General features: G+C 43.1%; 1 protein-coding gene across 1 annotated transcript in view; it reads left to right on the forward strand.

Moving 5' to 3' along the window:
• LOC122795556 (interleukin-6 receptor subunit beta-like) overlaps positions 1-27,284 on the forward strand; it is a 1,057,822-nt gene that overhangs the window by 541,017 nt on the left and 489,521 nt on the right. Inside the window, exon 7 of the mRNA XM_044063785.1 lies at positions 4,302-4,381. Coding sequence (XP_043919720.1) covers positions 4,302-4,381 — 80 coding nt within the window. The remainder of the gene's footprint in view (positions 1-4,301; positions 4,382-27,284) is intronic.

The raw sequence follows: 27,284 nt of genomic DNA on the forward strand, positions 1-27,284 counted from the left end.
AGCCCACATGGCAGGAAGATGTATTCAAGGCACATGGTCTGCAAACCAAATGCATCTACATATCAATCATAAAGAGATGCTAGCTGTTCAAAATGCCCTGACAGCCTTCAAAGACCTAATAAATCCGGGACAACTACTGATAAAGACAGACAATACCATGGTCATGTGGTATATAAACAAGCAGGGAGGCACTCATTCTTACTCCCTTTGCAGAATAGCCATGACTTTGTGGGACACAGCATTGACTTACCAAGTACATCTGCAGGCACAATTCCTGCCAGGAAAGATAAATACTCTGGCAGACGAACTAAGCAGAAACCTCATGGATCCCCACAAGTGGAAATTGGGTCCACAAGTCTTCAGCATGATAACAAGGAAATGGGGATGTCCGGACATAGATCTATTTGCCTCACCTCACAACTGCCAACTAAAGAGATTCTGCACAAGGACTTACCATAGACAAGCATGGAAAGTGGATGCCCTATCTTTTAGCTGGAAAAACATAACAGTATATGCCTTTCCTCCTCTGCCTCTCCTCCCCAAGGTACTCCTAAAGGTCAGACAGGAGAAGCCAAAAATTATACTGATTGCCCCAGACTGGCCACGCCAGTATTGGTATCCAATCCTAAGGAACTTGTCTCAATGCCCAGCCTGGACCTTACCTCAAGTGCCGCATCTACTGTCCCAGCAGAACAATCAGATCCTGCACAGCCAACTCAAGACCTTAAGTTTGGCAGCATGGCTGATAATGTAGTCATACAAAACACACCTCTCACTAAAGCGGTGATGGATGTCATTTTGGAGGCCAGGAGGCCTAGTACTAGAAAATCATATGCTGGAAAATGGAAGCGATTCTGTGCTTGGAACCAGGCACAAGGAATTGACACAGCTGTACCAAATATTCCTCAGATTTTGCAATACTTAACTGAGATGCTGGACAAAGGCCTGTCCTTTTCATCTATAAAAATTAATTCCTTTGCCATTTCGGCTCATTACAATACAGAGCCACCAATCTTTTTTCATCCGTTATTAAGGCAGTACCTCAGAGGGGCCAAACATTTAAGGCCTCCAAGGAGATCACCAATACCTGCATGGGACCTCAATTATGTCTTAGAAAAACTCACCCTGCCTCCTTTTGAGTCAGCCGCTACAGCTGATGTAAAGTTTTTATCTAGGAAAACAGCTCTGCTCCTAGCAATAACTTCTGCAAGACTGGTCTCAGAGCTACAGGCACTCATGGCTGTGGAATCTTTTATCATTTTTTATCCAGACAGGTTTTCTCTGAGGACAAACCCAACTTGTATGCCTAAGGTAGTGTCCAGTGTGGCCCTTAACCAAACTATTTATCTGCCTACCTTTTATCCAAACCCACAGAATAAGGGGGAGAGAATTCTGCATTCTTTGGACATGCACAGACAGCTACGCTTCTATTTGAACAGAACCAAAGCTTTCAGAAAGACAGAGCAATTACTAGTGGCATATCTTGCAGGATCACAAGGAAAGGCTATCTCAAAGCAGACTATTTAAAAGTGGATAGGCCACTGCATTCGTTTCTGCTATTCACAACATGGCAAGCCAGTACCTAAGGGCATTAGGCCACATTCAGCCAGAGCAGCAGCCACTTCAGCAGCCTTCCTCAGGGGAGTACCAACCAAAGATATTTTAGAGGCTGCTACTTGGAGCTCAGTGCACACCTTCACAAAGCACTATCACTTACCACTCTACTCTAAATCCAGGGCAGGCTTTGCCACTGCAATTCTGCAGGGCCTGATAGCCACTCCTAATGCTATTTAGCTCCAGCCTCCCAACCTTAACTTTGCAACAGTGAAACCCGAAGAACATAGTACAGTTGTGTACATTTACCATAAATGTGAATGGTTGAGTGTATTCACTGTTGCAGTCCAGGTTACCCACCCGCCATCCCCCATTTCTTTGCTGGATCTTATCTGTACTTCTCTATTCTATACAACCTTTGTGGTGTATTTGCTTGTAGATGAAGACAAAATATTTCTTTGGTGCATGCATGTTTTATTGACATATTTTTAGCCTACCCTTTTGGGGCACCTGACATCTGGGGCAAGAAAAACTGAGGAAAATGGCGTTGGCTGCATCTTTTATACCCCTGGCGCACTGACGTCAGGGAAGAGGCGACAGCAACCGACGCCGTACCTAGACTTTGGAATTCAGGCCAACTGAGGGTAGCCTTCCAGCAGGATAACCCAATTGTAATGACTGCAACAGTGAATACACTCGAACATCTACATTTATGGTAAGTGTACACAACTGTACTTTGCCTGCTACAGCAAAAGCCATGGTTCGCAGAAAGCTTACAAAGCATCATATGGATCTCATTGTTGAAAGGTGTAAGTCAGGAGAAGGGTAAAAAACATTTCCACAGCATTGGATGTACCATGGAACACAGTGAGGACAGTCATCAAAAAGTGGAGAAAATATGGAACAACAGTGACATTACAAAGAACTGGACATCTCTCCAAAATTGATGAAAAGACATGATGAAAACTGGTCAGGGATGCTGCCAAGAGACCTACAGCAACACTGAAGCAGCTGCAGGAATTTCTGGCAAGTACTGGTTGTGTATTACATGTGACTACTTTCTCCCGTATTCTCCATGTGTCTAACCTATGGGGTAGGGTTGCAAGATGGAAGCCTTTTCTCACACAGAAAAACATCCAGGCCCGGCTAAAAATTGCAAAACAATACATCGTCTCCCAAAAGCATGTGGGAAAATTTGTCATGGTCTAATGAGACCAAGGTTGAACTTTTTGGCCACAATTCCAAAAGGTACGTTTGGCACAAAAACAGCACTTTACATCATCAAAAGAACACCGTCCCCACGGGGAAGCATGGTGGTGGCAGTGTCATGCTTTGAGGTTGCTTTTCTACAGCTGGAACTTGGGTTTTCATCAAGATGGAGGGAATTATAAAGGTTCCAAATACCAGTCACTTTTGGCCCAAAACCTTCAGGCATCTGCTAGAAAGCTGAAGATGAAGAGGAATTTCACCTTTCAACACAACAGTGACCCCAAGCTTACATCCAAATCAACAAAAGAATGGTTACACCAGAAGAAAATTTAAGTTTTGGAATGGCCCAGCCACAGCCCAGACCTAAATCCAATAGAAAATCTGTGGGGTGACCTGAAGAGGGCTGTGCACAAGAGATGCCCTCGCATTCTGACAGATTTGGAGCACTTTTTCAAGGAAGAGTGGGCAAATATTGCCAAGTGAAGATGTGCCATGCTGATAGACTACTACCCAAGAAGACTGAATGCTGTAATTAAATCAAAAGGTGCTTCAACAAAGTATTAGGTTAAGGGTATGCACACTTATGCAACCAGCTTCTTGTATGTTTTTTATTTTTTGTATTTTTCCCCTAACAGATATGTTTGTTTTTCAATTGAATTGTACAGGTTATAGGTCACATTAAAGGTGGGAACAGTTTTGAAATGATTTATTGTGGTCTTATTTTTTATATCACAAAAACATGGCATTTTAACAGGGGTGTGTACACTTTTTATATCCACTGTAGATGTTTGAGAAGATTCAGTGTTTCTGTCCAGGTACTTGCTCTTCTCCCTTTTTCCAACTTGCTTTTGTTGTCCTATAGGTTGGAGTGGCTTGTTAGTTCCCATTAAATACCTCCAACTGCACCCCCATCCATCCTTTATCTGTGTACTACCTAGAAAATTATCCAGTCCACTAGGGTCTGATGCCTAGGTCTTTTTCCTTGCCTTGGTGGTACAAGAATGATCTGAAGATGGTGTTGGCCAGTACATCCTTTATACCACTAATAGTACTGATGCTGTTGAGGGCAGGGCATTGGCTGAAGTCATAGGGGTGGTTAAAGCCGTGGAAGCCACAAACAGGATATCCCAAACAGTGAATCTACTCCAACATGTGCATTTATGGTGAGTTCCTAACACAACTGTACTTTCGATTTTGTAATGTTTTAGTTTTTCTGTAAAATTGTTCATTTACTAGAACGAGCACCAGCAAGTGAAGTTCCATAACCCCATGCTCATTTAGATTGGCACACTCAGGTAGTTAGATTTGGTTTGGTTAAAGTCTTCATTTTTTATCAAGAAATGTATATATAATTTGTTTACATTAGCAAGGACTGGAAATGTAAAATTTAGTAAGCCTTTTGTGTGTGGTACTGGAGTAAGATGTTGCACCCCAAAATTTTTGCCAGGTACGTTTATCTGGAACAAAGCTGGATTCAGAGGAAGCATTTCAGAACTAGTATTTGCTGCGTTATGCTAAAATGTTTATTTTATTTCTAGAACCATCAAAAAAAGTAGACCTTTGGAGGCAGCTGACGTACAATAATTCCGGGAAAAGAAACTTGGAGTTAATGTGGAAGGTGATGCAATTTTTTTATACATCTTTTGCAAATATAATGAAATTGTAATGTGTAGTACATTTGTCTAGCCAGATTACTGTCCAAGCCATAACATTCAGCATTTCAGAAAATACTGTGCATTATGGCAGCTGCTCTTGTCTAACTTTTGATGTCTGTTAAGATTGCCATTCGTTTGCCAACAGTAACTGGTTTCACATTTAGCATTGTGTGGGTTTGAACTGAGCTTTCTGTCCAATGTGTGGGTTTAGGCAGATGCAGAATCGCAGCAGGAGAGTTGCTGATGTATTCACTGAATTTATCAACACAATGCTTTGCTTTGTTAGTTGTCCTGTTATAATTGTGAGTGGAAAAGGATTGCATCAAGAATATGATCCTCTGAGATAACTGTGGGTCTTTTTCTTCTGTCCAAATAACTGTAACCTACTGTAGATATAAAGCCAAATCATCTGGTGTCTTGTGTAGTTCCCTGAACTGGCATACCCCCACAACCCAAAGTTGAGGAACAAAACAAAATGTTTCTCAGAGTTCAAGACAAAAAATGCTACTCTGCACTGAAAGTATAGCAAGCTGGTTGCTACAAAGGTATGTAACAAACAGCTTTGCCACATACATGAATACTCTTGCCAAGATCACAAATATAGTATTGGCATTCATTTATAAAGATGTGTTATCCTTTTTGCTTCATAAAGCAATGCTAGTACTGCACCTCCACACTGTTAGCACCTGCTGATCATGCCCCCCCCCCAACAGCTTGAGCCCAGAGCAGCCACCCCCTTTGCTGTAAGCGAGTTATAGTTTTTTTCATAGGGGTAACGAGTGCTCCTTGTGGGATTTTCTATATTTGCCATGCATCTATCTTTTCAGTCAGTGAAGTATTTAATATTGCAGTTTTCTGATACTGAGACGAACCTGGACTAAAGAGAGCAACATCTAGCTCCTTTGCATACTTCTTAGAAGTCTGTCTTTTCTCATTTTTTTTTTTACCCCTAGTACTAGTATTAATTTAAGGGGATGAGAAGAGCTGGTAAATTATCTGAAGGTGAGACTAACACTTTCTGTAATCACTGCTGCAGTATAATTTGTGTAGATAGGAGTTCAGCCAAAGGAAAATGTCTGCCCTGACTTGACTTCCACAGTTTTGGAAAGCAGCCCAACAGTTGGCTGGTCTCCTTCCCACTCTGGAGATATAACTAAGAAGTTGGATAGAAAAGGAGAGCAGCTGTAATACATTTGGTGGTCAGTCTGTCCATCTCGTATAGGTGACTCAAGACTGATATGTACCTTTCTGGGATTTTTTTTCTTTGTGTGTGTGTGTGTGTGTGTTTGTGTATAGAGTGCAAGATTCTGTGAATGTGGCTTCATTTGAGTGCACTCTTGGAGGTGTTTTTTTTTTCCCTGAAGCTGATATTATCCCCCCTGCAAAAAATAGCACTGAAGGATTTCCACCTTCAGTCTGTGTTCTGTTTGGGGGAAGATCACTCCATTTCAGTTATAAAAGAGCGTTCCTCTTTAATAAAAAAGCTTCTTAAAAATTGGACAAAAAAATAAAACTTTCTTGAAGCACCAGAAGAAGTTGACTTTAAACCAATAGACACATGTCGTCGGCATGACTTCTCTTTTTGATCCTAAAAACACAAACCTGCATGTGACAGGAAGATGGAAAAGTCTACAAAGCTAGTGTGTTTGGACAAACATACAGGGTAAGTGAAGCCTTTCACACCACAGCAGTGCCGTTGAAGCCAAAGGATTTTCGTTCTCTCTTGGCACACACTAGCAAAACTCATAGTGCCAACAACTACTTATTTTGTACCTTCAGTTGTTGAAGCTCCCCAGAGGCCAACCGTGATAAAAGGCTCTGTCGTGTCAGTTCTCCCCAAAGGTTCCTTCTGCATCATCACAAGACAGTAGTTGCCAGATATCAGCTAAGTAGCATAACATAGTCGCCAGGTGAAGGCCCTACCATGTCCTGCATTTTCTAAGGTCATATAATTCACATTTGCACCAGTGTTTGTGAACCCAGCAAGTCTTGGCCATACTAGAATGAGGACAGTTTGATTAGGAACAGCAAACATCCATATTTTAGGCCACTGCTGGCTGTTTGTGATCCACCAGCATTGTAGACTTGAAGAGCTAGTCCACTTAGGGTATTTAATTTCTCCCTGTTATGATACAAGTCCTTGAACTACACCAGGTGAATCAGGTGATCCTTAGTAAAGATCATGTAGCAGTCTGACCCTGAAGTTTATCCCTTCAGACCTGATTTGGCCATGCTAAGATGGAACCCCATGTACCGTGCCCATCTCTTTTTGTGTGAACAGGGATAACTAGTTGAACAAAGCCAAGTTCCTGCACAATGTGGAGAAGTTTCTTGGCAAGTTTGAGACTTCCCTTGACCCAGTTGCTGAAGTCACTTAAACGTAATCAGTGGAGTGACCCAGCACCAAGTTGATGGAGAATTAAAGTCTAATACCCTTACACTGGTGAACATTAAGAAGGTATATCGGTACCACCAGAGCATATTCACAAGAGTTGGTGGTCTTACTGGGAACCTATCTAGAAGCAAGGATTCCTATGATACCTTGCCTACTCCTAGAGTTCCTTTGGTGGGCAGAGGCCTGCCACCAAAACAGGGGACTACCATTCACATTACCTCCTGCCACCCAAATACTAACAACAGACACATCAGACTATGCATGGGGGGCTCACCTGGCAGGGAAGTGCATTCAGGGCAAATGGAACCCAAGTCAAATGCACCTGCACATAAATCAAAAGGAAATGTTAGCTGTACAGAGTGCACTGACAGCCTTCAAGGACCACATTCTTCCAGGACAGCTAATGGTAAAGAGACAACACCACTGTCATGTGGTACATAAAAAAGTAGGGGGGTACACATTTTTACCCCATCTGCAGACTAGCCATGGCATTGTGGAGCACAGCCTTGAGCTACCAAGTGAATCTAAAAGCTCAGTTCCTGCCAGGAAAACTAAATGCACTGGCAGACGGACTAAGCAGAAACCTCATGGATCCACACGAGTGGAAACTGGAACCAAGGATTTTCAAGATGGTGACAATCAAATGGGGGAGCCCAGACATAGACCTGTTTGTCTCCCCCCAGAACCATCAACTGGACACATTTGCACAAGGATTCCCCACAAGCTAGCTTGGAAAGTGGATGCTCTATCCTTCAGCTGGATGCTGTATCCTTTAGCTGGAAACCCTATCAGTTTATGCCTTCCCTCTTCTGCCTCTGCTCTCTAAGGTTCTACTAAAGATCAAACAGGACAAGCCAAGGACAATTTCAGTTGCACCAGACTGGCCTCACCAACACTGGTACCCATTCTTGTGAAGTGTGTCACACTTGGCTCCATGGCACCTGCCTCAAGATTCCTTCCCTGTTGTCTCAGCAGGAGAACCAGATTCTGCACCCTCGGCTGCAAACCCTGAACTTAGCAGCCTGGCTAATTACTTATTCTCTCCTTCACCATCCCTCAGTAAATGAGTGATGGATATCATTTTAGAGGCAAGGAGGCCTAGTACTAGAATGCTGCAAAATGGAAAATATTCTGTGCCTGGAACCAATCTCAAGGAATGAACACAACAGTGCCCAATTTACCTCAGATTCTACAATACTTGACTGAGATGCTTCATAAGGGCTTGTCTTTTTCCTCCATCAAAATTCATGCCTCAGCCATTTCAGCTCATTATAGCACAGAGCATCCCCTCTTCTCTCACCCACTGCTCAAGCAATTCCTCAGAGGGGCCAAAAATTTAAGGCCACCCAGGAGAGCTCCAACTCCAGCCTGGGATCTTAACTTTGTCTTGGAGAAATTCACTCTTCCTCCTTTTGAGCCAGCTGCTACTGCAGATTTAAAATTTCTTTCCTCGAAAACAGCTTTCCTTTTAGCAGTCACTTCTGCAAGAAGGGTATCTGAATTACAGGCCCTTATGGCAGTGGAACCTTTCATCATCTTTCATGCAGACAGGGTGTTCCTCAGAACCAGTCCCTCCTTCATGACCAAGGTGGTATCCAGTGTGGCTCTTAATCAGTCCATTCATTTGCCTACCTTCTTTCCTTACCCACAGAACAATGGGGAACGGATACTGCACTCTTTAGATGTGCACAGACAGCTTAGATTCTACTTGGACAGGACTAAATCTCAAAGGAAATCTGAACAACTGTTGGTGGCATTTGCTGCAGGGACAGAGGGGAAAGCTATTTCAAAACAAACCATTTCAAAATGGATAGGCCACTGCATTCATTTCTGCTATAAGCACCATGGAAAACCTATCAGACCCCATTCAACCAGGGCTGCATCTACCTCTACAGCCTTCCTCAGGGTCGTCCCTACTAGGGACATCCTAGAAGCTGCTACCTGAAGTTCTGTGCATACTTTCACCAAGCGTTATCATTTGCCAATTTTCTCTAAATCCAGAGCTGGTTTTGCCACTGCCGTCTTGCAGGGCCTTATAGCTGGTCCTAATTCTATTTAAATTCCTCCTCCAAACCTTAGCTTTGGGAATCTACCCAAACGTAATGACTGCAACAGTGAAACATGAAGAATATAGTACACTTGTATACACTTACCGTAAATGTAGATGTTCGAGTGTATTCACTGTTGCAGTCCTGGTTACTCTCCCTCCAGCCCCCTTTCTTCTTTTGGCTATACCTCTACTCTCACTTACTATGCTCTAAAAGCTTTTTGGTGTATTTGCTTTTTTGTTGGCGGTATATCCTTGTATTTATTGATTTAATTGCTTCCCATTAGGGGGGCACCTGACATCTCGGGCAAGAAAAACTGATGTAGTGGCATCTGCTGAATGTTTTATACCCCTGACGACCTCACGTCATGGAAGAAGGGACAGCAACTGATGCAGGAACCAAGACTTTGTTAATCAGGCCAACTGAAGGCTACTGCAAGCAGATAACCCAAATGTAATGACTGCAACAGTGAATACACTCGAACACCTACATTTATGGTAAGTGTACACAACTGTACTGCGCCTTTCCATCCAACTGAATAGTAGTTGAACTAAAGAATTGCCAACAATGTCTTTTTGGCTTATGAGGCCAAACAGTTTGTCTCCTTATCAAATGCAAAGTGTTGCCAGTATTTCTTGTTCATGCCTCCCCTGCAGCAAAAAGCAAGAAATATACTAGTGGAGCAGTGGGCACATGGTCTTCTATATACATGACCATCTACATTATTGACACTGAGATTTAGCTAGAAAATCAAACTGCATCAGATTCAAGTAATTGTCATTATCCCCCTTTTGGTCCCAAAAGACCTGCTCTTATTACTGCTTCCTCACCTTCTGGAAAGCTTCACTGATAAGGTAAACCCAGTCCAGACCTCAGTGCCCTGAAACTGTGTGCATGATTTCTCCACTTCCTAACATAAGTAAGTAGCAATCCATTGTACCCTTAGAAAGTTTTTGACATCCTGAAGTTATCACAGAAGCCATTCACTAGGAAAACCTATAAAAAGAGGTTGATAAATATTTCTCTCTGTTGGTACAGGATATAGATCCAAATCCTAAGCTAGCACATCTTCCCACTGTCCTGGAATATTTTGTGTACTTTTTGAAAAAGGCCAAAATCACTGTCTTATAGTTTCATAGGAGGTTATTAGGCTATTGACCTGAGGGTCGTTTTAAGCCTAGCCTATTACACCTGTGATATTTCAAGAGAAAAATTCTAGTCTGTACCTAAGATTATTGTTAGTAATGACTGACCATGTCCAAAAGGGATACCCGGCAAGAATTTGTAGTTTCCCAGTCTATGCATTCAGGCTTCTTTTAAACAGAGTCATAGAGGTGCTCTGCATAACATGAATTGGTAGCCTATTCCAAAGAAGTGTCAACCTCTGTGAGATGAATTTCTGTCCAGCATGTCCTATTTAAATCACAGGCCAGATTTAGGTCCCTGGAGCGGGTAATTCTAGTCCCATTTGACTTACGGATCTGCCATAACTTCATCAGGTTGGGATCAGAGATTGCTCTGTAAGCCAGGCACTAAGCAGCCTGTATGCTACTGAGTACAATGACAAAGACTTCAGTTTGTCTGTGTAAGGCATGTGCTAAAGACCCTGGATGACCTTAGATAAAAATCTCTGGGGTCTCTCCAATTGATGTATCTGCCTGGAACGGTACATACAAAATGGCATTATACTCAATTATGGGCCTGATAAGGGATGAGTATAGGAGTTTATAACCTCCTTTGCTCTTGAGGCTATGCGTTTGCTAATCAAATGTGCATAGTAGAATTCCTTTCTTACTACAGTGGACACATGGTGGTTAAAGTTTAGGTCGCACTCTACTTGTGTTTCCAAATCCCCAACTACAGCATTCGTACTTAAGGTATTGTTTATTTAATAGTTTTTAGGGACATTGCTTTTACCAAAGGGGATGGTGATGCATTTTTTCATGTAAATGTATCAAGATTTCACGCAAAACTTCAGTCCACATCTCTCGTTTCCCTAAAAGTTGGTAGTGTCTTCCTCAAGCACACCTGTTGTGTAAGGTCTTCAGTCAGGCACTGTTCCACCATTGGTTCTCGGTTTCATTTTAGAAAATTTCACCAGACCATCTTTCAAACTGGCACCTAATCTGAAATCCAGCCAGAATATCAACCTTCCAGTATTCTTCCCTTCACATTATAACAGAGGCAAGTATCTTCACTGCTTGGACAGTGATAGGAAACTTCATTTTTACCTTAGTAGAATGCAGTCTTTCGGAAAGAGTGATCAGCTTTTTTCTACACCTCTCTAGTAGTTGTAGTATCCAAAATAATACTGTCCAGCAGACTTTACAGGCGATCCTGTCAGACACATTGCAGCAGCTGCAGATTTTTGTAATGCCACACTGATTAACAGATTATGTGATCTGATCACTAGGTCTTTGCTAAGCACCTTTCTCCAAACACTGCAGACTGGACATTAGTTCCAGTACAAGATAATTCTTTGGAACTGCTGCTGTTCTAATGGCAAGGAGTACACAGGAGGTTTCAATGGGGCTCCATCCTAATAGTTGCCAAATATGAACCACCTCTTATACAAAAAAGTTATGCAATTATGATGATGATAAAACAAAAAAAATGATGGTCTGTTTTTAGTAACAATTTCCTACTCTCAGTTCCCCAACCTGTGATAAGCAGGCTGATGACAATTTTTCAGTATTTTTCTTCTCTGCTGGCCTGTTGTCCTATTTTTTATGTACAGATGGGTGTTTGGTTTCATCAGAAGGTCTGGAAAGCAAGGAGAGATGCATGATGAGATTGGGGGAGGAAACCAAGCAACCTGAGAAAGCATTAGTTGCAGTCTGGTCCTGATACATAGTTAGCAGCATATAGTCCTAGTGGGTGTTCAACAAACTCAGTGCCTTACTGTCAAATGGGTAGTAGTGCTGTGCTACCCACCCTCTTGCAGTATACTAAAGCTCAGAGTCTGTCATCCTACTGTCTTTCTGTGGATGTGATGGATCAGTCCCCTGGCAGTACAGGGACTGCTTTACAAAACCCACAGACAGTACCTTTCAGTTTCCTAGTGTCATAGGAAGAGAAGAATCTCTTGGAAGACTGCTTTTTACTGTGGATCTCTTTGGCTGTTGATAAGAAACCCTTTAGGGTTTTCATTTCGTATCTTGGCTTTTTCTGTTGGTGCTTGGATAGTGTATTCTGCTGCTTTGACTTTTTTCTGATTTAAAAGTAGAAACATATAAAAAAGTTCTATTTTGACCAGAAAAGTAAGGCCTATCCTATTGATTAAAAGCTTCATTTGGAAGTTTTGATAGGAAAACTTTCTGGTATTGCAGTTTTTTTTCTTTGGCGTTATGGTTGGGGGGTTAAAAATGAAAAAGTACAGAGATTTTTGTTGAGTGTTTTTATTGAAATGGAAAGTCTGGGGGTCCAAATGGAGAATGAGAAGCCACAACTGGATACAAGCTCAGCCTGCCAAACACTAGTGTGTGTGTGTGTGTGTGTGTGTGTGTGTGTGTGTGTGTGTGTGTGTGTGTGTGTGTGTGTGTGTGTGTGTGTAAGCTGCAAATTGTAAGCATGTATATTAAAAAAAAAACTGTAATGTAGAATATGTGAAAGTAATAGCATTTTAGAATAATGTCAATCATACTGTGGAATACAAATGATATTGTAGGTGTGGGCAAGAAGCAGAGTACTGAGTTATATTAAGAAGTTTAGAGTACAAATAGTAGTATTACAGGAGACGCATTTGGATAGAAACCGGCATCTGAATTTGGCAGAGCAGAGAAAGGATTTCAGAATTGATTTTTTTTACCACAGTACTAAGGGCATAGGAAAAGGGGCAGTAATACTGGCTGCTAGTGGGTTAAAGTAATGTTAAAAATAGAAGAAATACAGCATTGGTAGATTTGTGGTAGTAAGCTGTTACTGGCAGGGAAGGATTACATTGACATGTATTTATATTCCACCTGAAGCTACTGTTAAGGAGCTTAAAGAGAACTATGGGAGAGGAACGTAGCTTTCGACAGGGAATATGTGTTCACGGATGGGGCTGGAACCTAATGTGCAGTAGAGATGATGTATCAGAGGAACCTAGATGGAGAAATATAATGAGAGGGTAGATTTCTGAAGAAATATATCAAAATAATTGGAAGATTTAACATTACTAGCAGGAGCTCAGAGTTATTCCCCAAGGTAGATAAACTGGGCAGAAATTATTTTTCACAGGAGCATAAGTATTGAAGTGAAAGCTTTAAAATGCATCCAATAACTATTTCAGCCATGCTGCGATAAAGACTAAGGTAAAGATGCAGGGTAATTGAGTATAAATGAGATACTGGCACTTTCTTACTAGCGTATTAAAAAGTGAATAATTTAAGGAGTGGGTATTGGAAATGATTCAAGATTTGTTAGGGAAGATACAGGTTTCTTCATAAAGGATAGCTGAGGTGTGGATATAAAATGACGAAATTTAAAAATATGATACAAATGAGAGAAAGGGATATGGGAAGGAAGTAATAGGAATTATTTAGAGGGATCATCCAAGGTTAAAGTATTGCAAACAAATGGGAATCTTACAGAACACAAGAAGAGGAGCATTTGAGTACTAAAGGGGAAAATAAACAATTTGGGTAATATGCACGAGTTCAGAAAGGTTACTGACAAGCAAATATGTTTTTTATCACCCCAGAACATAAAAGCTGCTAGCACAATGACTTAGGCAACTGAAAATAGAATGGGGTTTTGCTAAACTTAAGGAGCTTGTGACTAGAAAAATAACCAAAGACCCTATAGAGGCACTAGAAATATTTCAGAAATTCACAAAGTCTGTATAGAGCAGAGGAAAAGGAAAAACAAGAAAAGACACAAATAGAAATATTTACAGAAGACTTAAATGTGCCAAAGTTAGTGGAAGATTAGGCTGAAATAAAAAAATATTTTATTTAACATTTGTTTACCTGGAAAGTCTGACTTGGAACGAAGCCAAATTTCAGCAGAGGCCCGGGGAGAAATGCTACAGATGTCTGTCTTTGTAATGTGGGAGGAAACTGGAGCACCCGGAGAAAACCCACACTGTCGCAGGGAGGACATGCAGACTCCACACAGAAGGCATCCCAGCCGAGAGTCAAACTGGAGAACCAGTGATGAAAATGGTGATGTATAATCAATCAACAGAGAAGACTCCAGAAACAGATGACATTCCTATAGAAGTTTGAAAATTGAGAGTGGACAGTGATAAAAATGTGAAAGGTTTTGCTGAACAGTATTTTAAAAGGAGTAAAACATTTTAAAAGTACGAGCATCTTGGAAGAAAGCTGTGAGGGCTGTACAGCCCTTTAAATCCACTGCTCCCGAATACCATAGGTGTTCCTCAGGGCTCGATACTGGGCCCACTTCTGTTTTCCATCTTCATAAATGACCTTCAATCAGTCATCCCTAAATCCACCTGCATACACACGACTCCACCTTAATCTGCTCCGACGTCTCCCTCTCGAATCTCCAAATGACCACACAACATTGTTTTGCACTAGTTGAAAAATGGTTCACTGACTTAAAACTTCTACTTAACCCAGCTAAAACCAAACTATTACTTTTCTTCCCCAACGTCTTCTCACCTCTAGGTAAAGAACTCCCAAACACTAACAACACAACCTTTCATATTAAATCCAATAATGGGACCCTCATAACCCCTGTCACCAGTACCAAACTGCTAGGTGTCACTATTGATCATAAGCTCAAATTTGACATACACATTACCCAAACAGTAAAGTCTGTTAACAAAAACTAGGATCTATGTACAGAATTAAAACTTCCTAACTCCCACTACCAAATTAACTATTGCTCGCACCCATCTCCTCTCTTCCCTCCTCTATGCTTCCCCGATCCTCTTTCTCAATAAACGTGAACTTAACATGCTCTCTTGCCTATAACCACATTGCCAGATTTATTACAGGTTCTTATCGAACCCATCATTGCCTTAATCTGCCTTGGCTGGTTGGAACTGCCAAATCTCCTCAAACTTAGCCAACTCACCAAGCTTATAAAATAATCAACCATCCTGATAGAACTCCCTCACTGTGCAAAATTCTAACTCCATATACTAACCTCAACAGTCTCCGATCATCAAACAGCATCCAGATCCTAACCATTAAAGCAAAACTCAGGTGGGATGCCCTTTATGCAATTCCATTGGCAAGCAGTGGAACTCCTGCCAAACAACCTTAGACTTACTTCTTCGCCAATCATTTCAAAGCTAACCTTAAAGAATATCTCTCCACACAATGGACATGCCCATGTCGAGAACCTGACTAACTACATATCTCATTACTTCTAGCTCCACTTCCCTAGCCCATTTCCTAATTGCAGATCTCTAAAATTTCTTCCTTTTAGTAATAAGGAAAATCTCTGATTTCAGTCTATTTTTCAGTATCTTTAACGAAATCAATGTTTTGTGTATAATTTCCTGTCTGTCCTTTAGTCTTATATAACATCTATGTAAATTTTCATTCCTGCATATGTAAACTGTATTCTCTTGTTGTAACAATACTTTGAATCTTGCAATTTAAATATGTACTTCTATTGTGTATTGGAGCTTTTCTCCTCGGGCCTCTACTGAAAACGGATATGTATCCAGATAGACCAGCCCGGTTAACAAATGTAAAATAAATAAAATAAAATAAAATAATATAAACCAATTTCAATTTAGAACCATGATTATAAAGCATTTATGTCTATGAGGATGACTAAGGTATTGCTAGAACTGACAGATGTGGATCAGTGTAGTTATGTGGAGGGGAGACAAACATCTGACAGTAACGGAATGCTGATCCGAAGGAAAGCACAGTGCAAGAAAATCTGTTTGTGGGTCTTGGTAAAGAGAGGGCATTTCATAGTTTCTGGGATTGAGGAGTGGCAGCCTTTGTGTTTTCTGTATTTTCACATCTAACTCCTCTAGTGCACACTGCAGTGTTTAGGATACCTTTTTTTTCCATCTTACCTTTAAGCATCTATTGCAAGACTAGCAGTTATTGGAGAGCCCACATTCTGCCTCTCAGTAGTCATCTTGGGATTAGTGCTTCTGTTTTCTCCTGGTGAGAGAAGGAGTGCAGTTACATTATTTCCTGGAGACTGCTGATCACCAGAAAGCTTAATAACTGCTTTATAGGTGACAGCTTGGAATATGTGCTTATATTCTGATCCTGGTGAGAGTAGGAGCAGAGTGCATTGATTCCTGACTCTTTCTGGTTGGAGAGTGAGTGTCTGTGCTTAACATATCTGATTGGTCTGGTTGCTATTCGAGGCATCTACCAGGTAAAGGCTACAAGGCTGCAGACCCTTGCAACATCTGGAACAAGACTGTGGATCACGAAACAGGCCATGGCCTGCTTCTCTTTTTGGGACTGGTGCTATCATTTTGCTTCTGGTGAGAGAAGAAGCAAAGGAGTATTGTATCCCAACAGAATGAAGCTGTAGCCAGGCAGTAGCCATTCATGCGACTCCCCTCTTTTCATCATTCTTGACAAACTAAGTCTTTATTTTCCATAAGTACTGCTTGATTTCTTCCTAACTTTAGAATATCTGCTTAAATACTTCATCCTTAAAATTTTTTCTACTTTATCCAGGCATATCTTAAGGTCAGTTCCCTGTGCTTTCTCCTGTCAACCTGATGAACTTGGGCATCCTGAGGCAATGTAGCAACTGCCTCATGTACACAGGCAACCCTCTCCTCTTACTTCCCAACACTGACTTGTGAAAGATGCACATATATAGCCAAAGTGGAAGCCAAGCACTCTCCAACCAAGACTGGATTAGCCAGTCAAGAGGAGAAGGTTAACACCTGCACCACACCACATTCAACATATAGACCTCCAGAACTTACACCACCACAACCCACACATAGTAACACACAACACACTCCTACTTTCGTGGAGGCTCTCAGTAAAAATCTGGCCAAAGAACAAGAGACATCTGAGGCAGAAACACAGACAACCACCACATCCCAGCACAAACCATGAGACACAGCTCAAATAGTGTGATACTCAACCAAAGCCCATAAGGCAAAACAGTTTACTCAATACACTAGTCATAGGTGACTCAATAGTAAGGCATACTGATGTCCCAGTCGCTAGGTTGAATAAGGAGAAAGTGGTGGTTAATATCTGTCTGGGATGACATGATCGACAGGCCTCGATGCTTCGCCAGAGAAGGCCTGCACCTGTCACCCTAGGGATTCCGGATACTGGCCAAGGCACTTGCCACCCCTGTAGTACCTTTTTTAGGCAATGTCCTGAAGACAAAATTGCCACCATAAACAGCTACAAACAAACGAAATCTGAGGGTTATGCTACTCAGCACTAGAAGTTTAAATCTCAAAATGCACTCCCTTGGAGCACTCCTTAAAATGGAGAAAATCGACATCTGTGCAGTGACCGAGACCTGGTTCAAGGCTCCTGAGAGCACACCAGCACTACCAGGCTATCATTAATACCACACCTTTTGGGCCCTAAACCTGGGCCAAAGCACTAAAGGCGGTGGTATCTCCATATTCATAAAGGATATTCATACTTCCAAACTAGTAGCCCAAAATAACTCATCAGAGATACTTCAGGTACAACTAACACTGGGTAAAACTGCAATCTAGGTTGTAGCCTGCTATAGATCCCCCACCAAGACCCAAGACTCTCACTCCACATTCCAAAACACACTGGAAAATATTAGGGTATAACCCAATACACTTATACATGGAGACTTTAACTATCCCTCCATTAACTGGGAAAAATTACTTGTGTACTAACACACTTGCTCAACGTTTTCTGGAATTCATTAATTCGAACGCCCTGGACAAACTCATTCTTACCCCCAACAGGGGTAGAAACATCCTTGACCTGGTCATTACTAACATGTGCGACTGTTGCTGTACACTAGTAATCAACTCCTCCCTGGTCAGATATGACCAGAAGCTAATCACCATGTTTATCCACATCCCACCCTCACCCCCCATAAAAGAAACCACCATAAAAAACTTCTCCAAAGCCAATTTTGAGCTTCCAAAACCAGAGGTGGTTAACATCACGACACCCATGCAAATGGAAAATAGGTGCATGACTGCTGAATCATACACCAATGCACTGTATGAGCGCATACACAAGTGCATGGAACAGGCCATACCAAACAGAACCAAGACGCTCTCCTCCAAAAAAAAGGAAGCCAATCTTGTGATGTTCTTCATGTTTCACTGTTGCAGTCATCACATTTGGGGATGTCCTTCATGGATGCATCTGCAGTCATAACAACTGGGTTGTCCTGTCGTCAGGCAGCCCTTCAGTCGGCTGGATTCCAAAGTCCGGGTCCGGCTTCGGCTGATGTCGCACTTCACCCGACGCCATCTCTGTTGGTCTTCGGTATAAAAGCATCAGCCGACGCCATTTTCTTCAGTCTTTCTTGCCGCGTGCCAAGCAGAAGCTGTTCGCAAGTGCCAGTCGGTCGGATCCAGAGATTACTTCTACCGAATACTACTCAAGACTTCTAAAGCTAAGCACCCCGCTGGGGACTCTTTCTTGCCTCAGCCGATGTCAGAAAAGTTAATAATTGTTTAACCTGTGGGAAACAAATACCTCATAAAGATTTCCACCTTACTGCCTGCCTTGCTTAGGCCCAGCCCACGACGTAGCAGCCTGTTCGCCTGTGCTTTTTTCAACCGACTAACGCTTAGACGCCGGTCGGAGTTTGCAGAACAGTTTTTCGGTTCTGATTTTGCGACATTATGCCGTGGATCCTCCGACCACGATTCTGCCAAAAACGCAAAGAAAAGACCGACACTCGCGTCCGCTGGTTTCGCCGAAACCATGGTTAAGCAAATCATGAGTGCCTCGGTTTCGGCCGAAACCGAGAAAACTGATCAAAATACAGCTGAATCTATCTCTACAACTGAGGTCCCTGCTAACACTCTTGAATCGGCCTCAGAAATTTTACCCACTACGGTGCTTACCACTGACTTAACAGACACCATTCCCTTGGATGTCTCTACCCCAGCACTTGGTGCTGCTAGGCCTCCAGCAGCCATGTCCATTAAGGCCTTCGCCAGGGCTAAAGCAGCCAAGACTACTAAAACAGTGCCTGTTAAACCCCCCTCAACCAGGCCCTCTTCCAGTTCTCAAATGCTTACTTTGGCAGAAGATTTAATTTCATTAATTAGAGGATCTCAATCTCACCCAGACAGGGCCTCTCAGCCCCCAGAGAAGAGACCTAGGGCAGAGCCCCATGAGCCAGTGTCCTCTGATGATTCTGCTGATGAATCAGACATAACTGACCAGCCAGAGGCTCCTTTCTCCAATTTTGAAGATTCTGATGCTGAAGAATCCATTCCAGCTGCTTCCCCACCAGAAGAATTCTCCTTTGGGGAAACCTTGCATGCCATGCGAGAACAGTTCCAATGGCAGCAACAGGATTTTTCAGACTCCAGGAAAAGACTTAGGACCTTTTGCACCTTCCACAGCACAGGCCCTTAGCTATACCTCCTGTTCTCTGTGGTGGATGATGCTTTCAATGATGTCTGCTCGCTCCAGATTCTTTACCCCAGCCCCTGCCAAACCAGACAGATTTTACAGGGTGCCAGATACTCATCACCACCTTTACAAGGCCCCTCTTGCAGACCCCGAAACTATTTCCCAGGGTCCCAAGGCAGTAGCCACTATAGCTAAAACCCTGTTCCTTCTGAAAGGGAAGCAAGGTCATTAGACAGATGGGGTAAAAAGGTTTACACTTCAGCCACTCTCTCAGCTAGAGCTTTAAACTGTCAGTTTCACATGATACAATACCAAGAGTTTATGCTTGATCATTTAACTAAAAAACTAACCACTGATGAATCTCTTGATAAGAAATATGTATTAGAAATGGTAAATAACATACAGCAAGTTAGTAACCATTCTTTAAAATGTGGCTATGATGCACTGGAGGCTTAATTTAGATCAGCCATGACTGGCACTGTAATTAGAAGGCATGCATGGCTAAAGGAGCAAGCTTTACCGGATCATGTTAAATCTAAATTGCTAGATGCTCCTATGGATAAAACAAGTTTGTTTGGTACACCTGCCCAGCAGGTTATGAAGAAAATGGAAGAAAAGGCAAAATCAGTCCAGACAGTTAAAGATTTCTTGCAGGTTCAACCCCCAAGGTTTAGCAGGAACTGGCCTGCCAAAAATTGGTCCTTTCCTGACTCCACAAGACCTCAAAGGGGCAGGAATAGACGTTCCAGAGGCAGAAACCAAGCCAGAGGAGGTGCCTACAGAGGACTACAGTGGCAAGGTAACAACAGAGGCACAGACTCAACACCTGCCACTACATCAACACAGCCACAGTGACTTAATCCTAAACCCGCCTACCAGGGAACAAATAGCAGCTCCTCTAGGTGGAAAGCTAACCTTATTTTCAAAAAACTGGCACCACATAACAAAGGACAAGTGGATTTTACGAACCATAGATCAAGGTTACCGGTTCCACTTCCACACTTTACCAGACAAAAGAGGAATGCCAAATCTACCTCCAAATCAAAAGACAGAGGCTCTACAACAGATAATGGAGTTAGCAAACATGAGAGCTGTGGAGAAAGTGCCAACAGCAGAGCAAGGAAAGGGTTCTACTCCAGACTATTCCTAGTTCCAAGAAAGGAAAAAGTTGGAGACCAATTCTAGACCTGTCCACCCTGAATACTTACATCATTGTCCCAAAATTCAAAATGCTGACCCTACAGCAACTTCTTCCCATGCTGGGCAAGGAGTGTTGGCTGGTAACTCTAGATCTCAAGGAGGCATACCTGCACGCCCCCATTCGACCAATCTGCAGAAGATACCTCAGATTTCTTGCAGGATCAGAGCACTATCAATTCTCAGCATTGCCCTTTGGCTTATCTACTGCCCAGAGTATTCACAAAATGCCTGGCATCAGTAATCGCCCATTGCAGACTACAGGGAATTCAAATTTATCCATACCTGGACGCACTGCCTGATACAAGGAGACAACAAAAGCAAGCTGACAACAGATTTACAAAGGGTCATTTACTTGCTTCAAGCACTGGGATACACAGTCAATTTACAAAAGTCAAGACTGATACCATCCCAGACAAGGACTTTCCTGGGAGCGGAATTGGACACAGTAAGACAAATGGCATTCCTAACTACAGAAAAACAAAAGAACTCCTATTTACTTCTTGGCACTAACAAAACTGAACAAGTTAACAGCAAGAAAGGTACTGCAGGCCTTGGGTTTCATGGCATCATGCATAATCTTGGTTCCATTTGCCAGACTACATATGAGAAAACTACAGTGGTACCTAAAGAATTTATGGTCCCAACACAGACACAGCCTAGAAACGGAAATCCCACTAATACCATGCTTAAAACAGGAGTTCCTATGGTGGGCTCAGGCATGCCAGTCAAACCCAGGCCTGCCCTTTCGCAGGGTCAAGCAAGCCAGACCATCACAACAGATGCTTCAGACCTAGGATGGGGGCGATATGCTGGACAAATGCGCATAAGGATTGTGGACACAGGACCAACTTCACCTGCACATCAACCTAAAAGAAATGCTGGCAGTAAAACTGGCAATCCAAAAGTTCAGACCATTTCTCAAGGAGGACCACTTGATGATAAGGACAGACAACACCACAGTCATGTGGTACATCAACAAACAGGGAGACACTCATTCTTACCCCTATGCAGAATGACTTTGAGCTGTGGACCCTGGCACTCAGCTACAACATCCAGTTACAGGCAATATTTGTGCCAGGAAAAGAAAACTCTCTAGCAGATATGTTAAGCAGGACCACATCGATGCCCACGAATGGCAGCTGCACCCGGATATCTTCAAGACCATCTCAAGAAATGGGGAATGCCTCAGATAGATCTATTCGCATCACCTCTCAATCACCAGCTCAAAAATTCTGCACAAGGACATTCCACCCACTAGCATGGAAAGTGGACTCGCCTCCTTCAGCTGGAAAGGCCTAACAGCATATGCATTCCCACCTCTTCCCTTGATACACAAAGTACTACTAAAAATCAAGGAGGAACGCCCAAGGATAATCCTGATAGCTCCAACTGGCCAAGACAGCATTGGTACCCACTGCTGAGGAGCATGTCTCGAACAATATGTGGCCAATTCCCTGATGCCTTTGATGCTAACTCAGAACAACTTCAGCACCATGCATCCAAACCTAAAATCGCTGCAACTGACTGCATGGAACATCACATAGCAGCTGCTAATACAGAACTTTCACAAAGAGTTAAAGACATTATTCTTGAAGCACGCAGGCCTTCAACTAGAAGGAATTATGCTGGGAAATGGAAAAGGTTTGTCATTTGGAGTTCTGAAAGAGGAAAAGATGTATCAAACATAGATATGTCTAACATTCTGGAGTATCTGGCCGAACTACTTCATTCAGGCCTGTCCTACTCCTCCATCAAGATTCATGCATCAGCTATTTCAGCAGAATACAGCTTTGATCCACCTGTTATATCACACCCTTTGGACAGGCAGTTCCTCAGAGGAATCAAGAATGTAAAACCTCCAAGGAAACCACCATTGCCAGCTTGGGACTTGAACTTTGTGCTAAAAAATTGACACTATCACCTTTTGAACCAGCAACAACAGCAGACCTTCAACACCTGTCATGGAAAACTGCTTTCCTACTGGCAATTACTTCAGCAAGGAGGGTTTCAGAACTACAGGCCTTAATGGCAGTGCAACCCTTTCTAATCTTCCACCAAGATAGAGTGTCCATGAGGACTAATCCTACATTTATGCCTAAGGTGGTATCCAGAGTGTCTCTAAACCAGGCCATCCACCTGCCTACCTTCTTTCCCAACCCACAAAACAGAGGGGAAAGAATACTGCATACCTTGGATGTACATAGACAGCTACGCTACTACTTGGACAGAACAAAAATAGCAGAAAGACTGACCAACTTTTCGTAGCCTATGCAACAGGAAGGGAAGGAAAAGCTATTTCCAAACAGACAATCTCCAAATGGATAGGAAATTGCATACGATTCTGTTACTCCTTCCATGGAAAGCCAATTCCACAGAACATAAGACCTCATTCTACAAGGGCAACAGCCACTACCACAGCCTTCTTACGAGGAGTGGCTACCAAAGACATTATTGAGGCGGCTACTTGGACCTCCGTGCATACATTTGCCAAGCATTATAATTTACCTCTATATTCCAGATCCCGAGCAGGGTTTGCCACTGCTGTTCTGCAAGGGATCCTAAACACACCATAATTTACTTTTATCCTCCTCCCTAGTTGGCTATGGTATTCTACCAGTTAGTTATGACTGCAGATGCATCCATGAAGGACATAGTACAGTTTTGTACCTACCATAAATGTAGATGTCCGAATTGGATAGCATCTGCAGTCAGGATTACTCTCCCTCCTTCCCCTCTGTGGTACTCCTAGGGTGTTTACCCTTCTAATAGCTAGCTAGTGGGGGGATTTCTTTCATGGTGTATTTGTTTGTATTTATGTACATACATGCTTATTTTTGTGTTTACCTCTATCTTTTGGAAACATTGGCATCTATCCAAAATTTTTTAGCCTCCTATAGGGCTTCTGGCATCTGGGGCAAGAAACACTGAAGAAAATGGCGTCGGCTGTTGCTTTTATACCCGAAGACCAACAGAGATGACGTCGGGTGAAGTGCGACATCAGCCGAAGCCGGACCCGGACTTTGGAATCCGGCCGACTGAAGGGCTGCCTGACGACAGGACAACCCAGTTGTTATGACTGCAGATGCTATCCAATTCGGACATCTACATTTATGGTAGGTACAAAACTGTACTTTATCCCTGCTTGGATAGCTTTCAGCTGGCCAGAATACCAGAGGCTTCATATTCGGGTGTTGGTTGCTGTCGCTTGCAGACTGAAGTCAGGTCGTCAGGGGTATAAAGAGAGACAGCCGACGCCATTACATCATTCTTTCTTGGCGCGGAGCCTGAAGCAGAAGCATTTCGCACAAGTGCTCGTCGGCCGTTTAAAAATCCTCATTTTCCGAATTGAAGTGAAGTCTTCGAAAGCTATGTACCCCATTGGGGATCCTTTTTTCTTGCTCTAATTGATGTCAGAGAAAGTCAATAATTGTTTTGCCTGTAGAAAACAGATTCCTCATCGTGATTTTCATTCTTACTGTATAACTTAACTAGGGCTTGAGCACGACATCCCAAACTGCCATTTCTGTGCTTTGTTTATCCTGCGCACTATCCGTCACTGGGCTAAAATTCTAGCTAACCATTTTTGTACATCTCCGAAGTGTCCCGGTATGGCGCCCGTTAGCCATCCGACAGCCGATCTACCCAAAAAAGTAAAGATAAAGACAGAGACAGACCGCAAAGGATTAAAACTTCCAACGACGCTACCGGTAAATTGGGTGTCGGTTCTTCGGGCCTTGGATAGATGCTTTCGCAGTCCCGCCGCCAGCTACAATTACTGTGCAGACCTCTGTTGAAACCCTTTCGGAGTCCGCCATGCCGCATGCATCTGCCTCCATTAACGATCCTGCGGTCATCTCTACCTTGGATGGGTCCAGAGCCGCTGAGCAGGCACCAGCTTCCGAGGAGGGCCTTCGTACTACCGAATCCAGATATAAACCGACTACCATTATCACTAAACCACCAGAATTCTTCCAAATTACGAGCAAAACTTCAACTAGAAAACCTGCGCAAAAGCAACCGACGACCTCTGCACCTTTACCACAGTCCCAAATTTTACGTATGGCAGGGGATCTCGTTTACCTTATTAGGACATGCCAATCCTCTTCCGCTAAACGTAAAAGAGACCAATCCCCAGTGCTTTTGCCAGATTCAGATTCTGAACAATCTGAATCAACTGTTGAGCCAGAAGACATGCAAACACTGCCTGCATATGAGGACTTGGATGCTGAGGATTCAATACCCTCAGTCTCCCCTCCAGAGGATTTCTCATTTGGGGAAACTCTGCATACTCTCAGGGAGCATTTTAAATGGGAAAGTCAGGACTACCCACAGTCTTAAGAAGAGGCTTAGAGAATTTTTAGATTTACCTCAGCACAGATCTATGGCCATTCCCCCTGTTTTAGAAGTGGTGGATGATGTCTACCTTGAGACCAGTTTAACTCCTGACGCCATCCCTCCTGCTCCCAGAAAACCTGACAGATATTACAGGGTCCCTGACTCTCACCTTGTCTTGTTCAGAAACCCGGCTGCTGATCCAGAAACGATCACCCAAGGATCCAAAGGGGTAAAAGCAACAGCTGCAAAAAATCCTACACCCTCTGACAGAGAATCCAGGGCGCTGGATAGATGGGGGAAAAGGTATACACGTCAGCTACCCTTGCCATTAGAGCTTTTAACTGTCAATTCTGTATGTTAAAATATCAGCAGCACATTTTGGAACTTTTAAAGAAAAAGATGTCTACCTTTCCTGCTATGTCAGAATGTAAAGACTTACAGGAATCAATGCATTCTGTCTGCCAGGTGACAAAGCATTCCTTGCACTATGGTTTTGACGCCTTAGAAGCTTCATGCAGGGCAACTGCCACAGAATCTGTCATTCAAAGACCTGCATGGCTCAGGGAACAGCCCCTGCCTGACCATGTGAAATCTAAACTTTTGGACGCACCCTTGCATAAAGACAAATTATTTGGTAAAAGGTGCTTAAAAGATGGAGGAAAAAGCAAAATCAATGCAAACTGTCAAAGACTTCTTGCAAGTACAACCACCGAGGTTCAGTAGACACTACCCATCTTAGCATTGGGCATTTCAAGCAACCTCCAAGCAAGGCCAGTCTAGGTCTAGAAGCAGCAAAACAAACAGGCCCTTATCCCAGGGCTGACAGAGAACAAAACAGTGGACATCTTCTACTCCAAAAACAGAGAGTTCCAAACTGCCCTCCCTTTGGTAAAAACAATGACTCCCCCCAAAACCCCAACAAATCTGCCTCATGCATTCCACCCCTAGGAGGAAGGCTTTTATACTTCTCTCATTTCTGGACCACCATTAATGATGACCAATGGACCCTCAAAATAGTCTCTCTAGGATACAAATTCTCCTTTCACACCCTACCTATTGCCAAAGGATACCCGGACCTTCCCCTAAATCAAAGGACAGAGGCACACAAACCTAGCAATGCCCTCCTGTCCATGGGGGCTATAGAATCAGTGCCACCAGAACAGGTGGGCCTAGGTTTTTACTCAAGACTGTTTCTAGTCCCCAGAAAGGAAGGCACCTGGCGTCCCATTCTGGATTTGTCCACTCTTAACACCTTCTTAAACATTCCAAAGTTCAAGATGCTCACCCTTCACCAGCTCCTTCCCATGCTAACCAGGGATGCCTGGCTGGTGACTCTGGATCTAAAAGAGGCATACCTTTTTATCCATATCAGATCCTCATCCAGAAAATACCTACTTTTCAGAGCAGGGACTCATCACTTTCAGTTCTCTACTCTGCCCTTTGGCTTATCTACTGCACCCAGAGTATTCACAAAATGCCTGGCACCTGCCATTGCATAGTGCAGAAAAAGAAATATTCATATTTACCCATACTTGGACGAATACCTCATTCAGGCAGATACCCAGGACAAATTGCTGCAAGACCTATCATTTGTAATAAACCTGTTCACCTCCTTGTGGTACACCATCAACAAAAAAAGTAAAAACTAGTACCCTGAAAGAAGATTGTATTCCTGGGAGCAAGTCTAAATGCAACCTCCCAGATGGCATTTCTCACACCAGAAAAGCAAAAGTCTCTTCCTACTTACTTCAGACAACTGGCCACCAGGCCCCAGCTCACTGCAAGGAAAATCCTGCAAGCCCTGGGGTACATGGCCTGTTGCATACTTCTCATTCCATATGCCAGACTGCATATGAGGAAACTGCAATGGTACCTGAAAAGTCTTTGGTGTCAACATTTAAAGGATCTGGAGACAACCCTCCCCTTGATCCTTTCCTTAACAGCAGAGTTCCTCTGGTGGGCCAATGCCTGCACACAGAACAAGGGCCTGCCCTTTTTTCCAGCGGCCACCACCCAAAGCCTCACCACGGACGCGTCAGAATATGCCTGGGGGGCTCACCTGGAGGACATATGCGTGCAGGGGTTGTAGAAAAAGCAGAACATATTGCTGCACATAAACTTAAAGGAGATGCTGGTGGTACAGCAAGCCTTGATGGCCTTCAAACCCCTCCTCACTCCAGGAACTATTCTCATCTAGACTGACAACACTACGCTGATGTGGTATATCAGCACACAGGGTGAACTCATTCCTTTCCCCTGTTCAGGCAAGCCATGATCCTATGGTCCATGGCAGCTGCTATGAACCTTCATTTGACAGGCCAGTATCTTCCAGGCTCTCAAAATGCCCTGGCAGACCAGTTGAGCAGGCAGGCACTGGACCCGCACGAGT

Source organism: Protopterus annectens, chromosome 2.part2, assembly GCF_019279795.1.
Source record: "Protopterus annectens isolate FY-2018-M chromosome 2.part2, PAN1.0, whole genome shotgun sequence".
NCBI lineage: Eukaryota > Metazoa > Chordata > Ceratodontiformes > Protopteridae > Protopterus > Protopterus annectens.